Below are 5,000 nucleotides of genomic sequence, written 5' to 3'. Positions count from 1 at the left end.
TGTATATGCAGTATATATATATATATATATATATGTATATATATATATATATATATATAGAAAGAGAGAGAGAGAGAGAGAGAGAGAGAGAGAGAGAGAGAGAGAGAGAGAATACCCAATCACAGTTTCTGCGTATTATCATGACGCCACGAAGGAAAAAAAAGTGTGATGATCTGTCTAGACCTGGCCTTATTTATAAACTGACCTCGAGGGTGTCATAAAACTCAAATGTATCCTATGAGTCCTTGGAATCACATCTTTCACCACTGCGAATCCGTTGTCCCTTCGTTGACCAGACTTTACCTATTTTCATTATATTATCATATTTATCATACAATGTCTAAGGAATCCTCTGGATTCATCACGACTGATTTTTTTCCACTGGCTAACCCGTTCACATTGCTCTCACGTCAAAACTTTCAAAAACTAAAACTATTACAAACCATTATATTGGTCTATTCAACTGCAAGGTTCTGGAAAGGGAGAGCACTGGATGCAGAAAATAAAACATTATTTGGAACCGTCCAGGAAGGCGGAAAGGCGAGGGCTCCTGGCAGCCTTCCAGAACTTCCCTGGAGACCTCTGCGCCACCTACCGGAAGGTCTCTGTCCGAGTGAGCGCATGACCACCCCAAGCTCAGCCGTGGTGATCATTCCGTCTTCGTCCTTGTCGAAGAGCATGAAGGCCTCCTTGAACTCCGCCACAAGGTCCTCCGTCAGTCCGTACTCAACCTGCGGAAAAGATAAGGATGAATCGTAGGCACTCTTTGAATTCTACTTTCAGGTACCCTGTCAGACCGTAATCAACTTGGGGGACAAGATATACGAGCAAGGTAAAACGAATACTATAAGATACGTTAGCGTGGAGGGGGGGGGGGCTGAGGGAGAGCCAGAAAACCTCTCCACTGCGCAGGTAGATGATGACGTCAACGGAAATATCGAGACCAGGGTTCCGCGGGTCAAGAGCTGTCAGTCACTCACACACCAGTGTGTGGAGCGAAGCTCCATCTTCTGATTAAAGGGGTAGCTAAGGCAGACAAATAACATAAAAAATGCCAACAGTTTGTATAGTGCAGAAGTGCAATGCCGTTAGACTGAAAGGTGATAAAAATATACATTTCTTTTCATTACCCAAAGATAAAGAACTTAGTGTTGCGTGGCCGCAAGTCCATGTGTTCCTTTGTAATAGATGTACTTTCCATGTTACCACCTGTTTCGGGTAGTTGTAGCCACGCCCTAATTTTTTCATCTTCCTGAATTACAGATCGTATGAAATACAATTTTCTATGTTCCGTGTGTATTATTCCTTTATTATCCTTTTATTTTAGTTAGCTAGGATATTGTTCATATTGTATATTGTACCTTATTATGTTAATGATATCTGTGTGTGTAGTATATTATTCCACTCACCCTGCCTGTAATAAGATAAATTATAACGGTTTGTGAGTTGGCAACTGCGGCCCCCCATGGAGACCGCAGTCACAAAGTATACTACTTCTTATCCTCTCTCTCTGATATCTGAACCCGTATAGAGCGGACACTTCCCGCTCCTCTATAATCCCTAGGTTAAATATGTTAGGTGGACCCTAGTGGTAACAAGTGGTCCGGGTAGGCATAAGATAAGTGTGTGTGTAGTGTTAAGTGAATATGAAAATAATTTATGTTAGAACACCATAGTTTTGCCTTAACCTTGCCCCTCTTGAGTTATCCACCGGTCACCTAAACTATTGAGATACGAGCTTGAACGTACTGCACAGATTTATATTTGATATGCAGTATATTGTTACCCTGCCATTTAGTCTCAATCTGGTTCGTCAATGATTGGAGGTAGGATTGTTTCTCCAATTAAGATTGGGCTTTAATGGGAGGCGTAACATTAGAAAGAAATGGATTGAATTATGTGGCACACACAATACTCGGTCATCTGGATATGTATGCAGCCGTCATTTTGAAAGTAACTATTTATTAGCAACATTTCCTGAAATTTCCATTCAATTGCAAATAAACAGACTAAAGATTCCGGTTAAAACATAACTGAGCTCGGTGGAGACAAAGGTCTACATATAAAATCCACGCTTGACATGTCATCCGATCTAATAACTCGTCATATTAATATAATCCACCTAATGTGAAAGCATGGAAAACATTTTTATAACTTTTCTGGCGGTCATATCTCAGATACTGACAATTTGAGGATAAGAAAGTGATACTGAGTAATTTCAGTATTATGTGAACATCATAGTGTAATTTTATAGTTTTCCATACATACAAATGGTTTTCTTTAAAGTTTACATTTTCTTTCACCTCTCACTCTCCCCCTCTGGATTTCCTATGACGTCACGGTGGAGGTGCGCGGAGGGGGGGGGGGTGCTCAACGTACCTTATAGTATTCGTTTTACCTTGATATACAAGTAGGTGAGTTGGAGACACCTCTTATGGTATGCACTAGTAGATTGGTCTGATAGATCAATTGTTCCAAGCCTAGGTTAGCTAGAAATATTATCAATAAATAAATAAAATATAATATATAATTATTTTTATAAAACGTTTCCGTCTATTTTCCCGAAACCGTAGATTTCTAAAATCTCAAATATAAAAAGTCTCATCAGTCGTTAAGGCATTTTTCTAACATATATCAAGAATCGGCGATAAGGCGTTTACGTGCCATTACTTCTCAGCCTACAAGAGTTTCGTTAAGAATCGTGCGAAAGCCAACCACAGGAACTTTCAGATAATCAATATCAATATAATATATGATTATTTCTATAAAATGTTTCCGTCTATTTTCCCGAAACCGTAGATCTCTAAAATCTCAGATATAAAAAATCTCATCAGTCGTTAAGGCATTTTTCTAACATATATCAAGAATCGGCGATAAAGATGGCGGGGAAAAAACGATGCCGCTTATATGCGAAGATCCAGGCATTTGTGGAAGTGGCTGACACAATGCCCGCGAGCGAAGCGAGCAAGCGCCGCAGGCCAAGCAGCTGCTTTCACTTCGTCCTTCCCTATTTTGCTTGTAATTAATAAAAGAAAAATTAACATGTCTGTTTTTGGCAAAAAGATCTAGCCGGTGACGGTGATTTGGTAACAGTCCACGAGAACATGATTGGCTGAGAAAGTGGTGACGTCACGGCAACGGGGACAACTGATTGGCCGAGAGTGGTGACGTCACGGCAACGGAGACGACTGATTGGCAGAGACGCTGACGTCACAGCAATAGAGACGATTGATTGGCCGCGAGCGAAGCAAGCTCGCCCTAAGGGCCGAGCCCCCCGAAGGGCAGGGTGCAAAGCGCCTGCTTGCAAAGCGAACAGTGCCGCAGGCCAAGCGTCCATGGCGAAGCCAGCGGCGAATCCGGCGCTTGTCAATATATATAAGTAAAAATATAACTTTTTCAAAATGATTCTGAAATGACCTCAGTGGTGACGGTATTTGGGGGACACTTTCGTAAGAGTGATTGACTGTACAATACCGACTACCGATACGTGGTGACGGCACGGCAACGAGGACAACTGATTTGCCGAGAGTCGTGACGTCACGGCAACGGAGACGACTGATTGGCCGGGAACACTGACGTCACGGCAACGTAGACGAATCATTAGCCGCGAACGAAAGCCAGGGCGCGAAGCGCCCTCTCGCGAAGCAGTCCAAACACCCATGGCGAAGCCATAGCGGCGAAGCCGATGTCAAGACACGAAACGGCGAAGAAGCGTAGACAGAGGCGTAGACAGAAGCACCTATGGAAGTGGCTAACGGCTACCAAGGCTACAACGAAGAAGACGTTCCAAGAAGATAAGGTGTTGGCAGCTAGACTGAGGGATGAGCACAGTAAAACGTTCTCTGGGTTGTACGCTGATACCAAGACCTTTAACATGAAAGCGTCTATACACGAGTTCCAACTCTAGAGAACGATAAACAATTCGAATACAGTGACGATATCTTTGAGGAAGAGGCTATCAAGATGATTATGCCAGACTACGACACCAGCTACATGCCAACCACTGGAGATTCATTGGAGGATATTAAGGAGGACATTAAGGATGAGATTTTGGATAAACTAAGGGAGGAAAATAAGGAACTACACGAGAAGTCGGATAAGAACAACGAAAAGTTGGATCAGATCTTCACCATGATCAAGAGGATGAGCGATGAAGACAGCGACGAAGAATATAGGTCGCCCAAACGTAGGTTCCACGCAGAAAAATACTGTGAGGTAGAATCTGACGAAGGCGAACCGTCTATTAAGAAACAAAACGTATCTGTGGATTCTATGACTAAATAAACCAGAATTTTATATAAAATCTCTTTTATTTTCATAACATTTAAAGTGACAAAGAAAAGGGCGGAGCCCAGGGCGCCAAGCGCCGCAGGGCAAGCTTATCTGCCGAAGGCAGGTGCGGCGTAGCCCCTTCTTATATTGATATAGAATATCAACAATGGTAAATATAAGTATATTGGCAACCGATTTGTGCCGTAATTGCTCATATAAATGAAGTTATATTAACTAGAACGATAATCAAATAACCCGTGTCTTGCTGAACAAGGGACCAACGACAGATATCCACAGGTGGTGGTCCTCCGAGATGGAAGTCAGAGAGAATCATTTTCCTGCTATCCATCTTCAAAACCCGTGAACACTCTCATCTTCATCTAGATGTGCAACTCTAAGAGATTGGTAATCAATCTCATGGCAGGACTCAAAATCTTTTGACCGATTTCTACTGAATTCTACCCATTTTTTTCACTAAATGAGAATTGACAACTAGCGACTGTTTCTCTCTAAGTACTGTAAGCTGGTAACATAGAAAGAGTCCCACATTAGACAACACAGACAGCAGTCAAACGTGTTTTTCCAGAGAAATCTATAGGAGAGTCCGTGGACCATTGCGAGACGCTGTGGGACTAGGGGTGTTCAGTCGATGAGAATGGAGGCAACAGTTATTATTATTTCAATGATTATTTTTTCTTGCATGAAACGTAATTACTTATTACGTGACG

At 42.2% G+C, this 5,000-nt stretch overlaps 1 protein-coding gene across 1 annotated transcript in view; it reads right to left on the bottom strand.

The window, feature by feature from the left end:
• Nucleotides 1-5,000, bottom strand: part of LOC143034655 (neo-calmodulin-like) — a 495,941-nt gene that overhangs the window by 22,593 nt on the left and 468,348 nt on the right. The window contains exon 4 of the mRNA XM_076201014.1: nucleotides 596-731. Coding sequence (XP_076057129.1) covers nucleotides 596-731 — 136 coding nt within the window. The remainder of the gene's footprint in view (nucleotides 1-595; nucleotides 732-5,000) is intronic.

This window comes from Oratosquilla oratoria, chromosome 17, assembly GCF_046742065.1.
Source record: "Oratosquilla oratoria isolate Oo_2021 chromosome 17, ASM4674206v1, whole genome shotgun sequence".
Classification (NCBI taxonomy): Eukaryota; Metazoa; Arthropoda; class Malacostraca; order Stomatopoda; family Squillidae; genus Oratosquilla; species Oratosquilla oratoria.
Note: the sequence above shows the minus strand (reverse complement) of the source record. Positions and strands in the feature narration are given on the sequence as shown.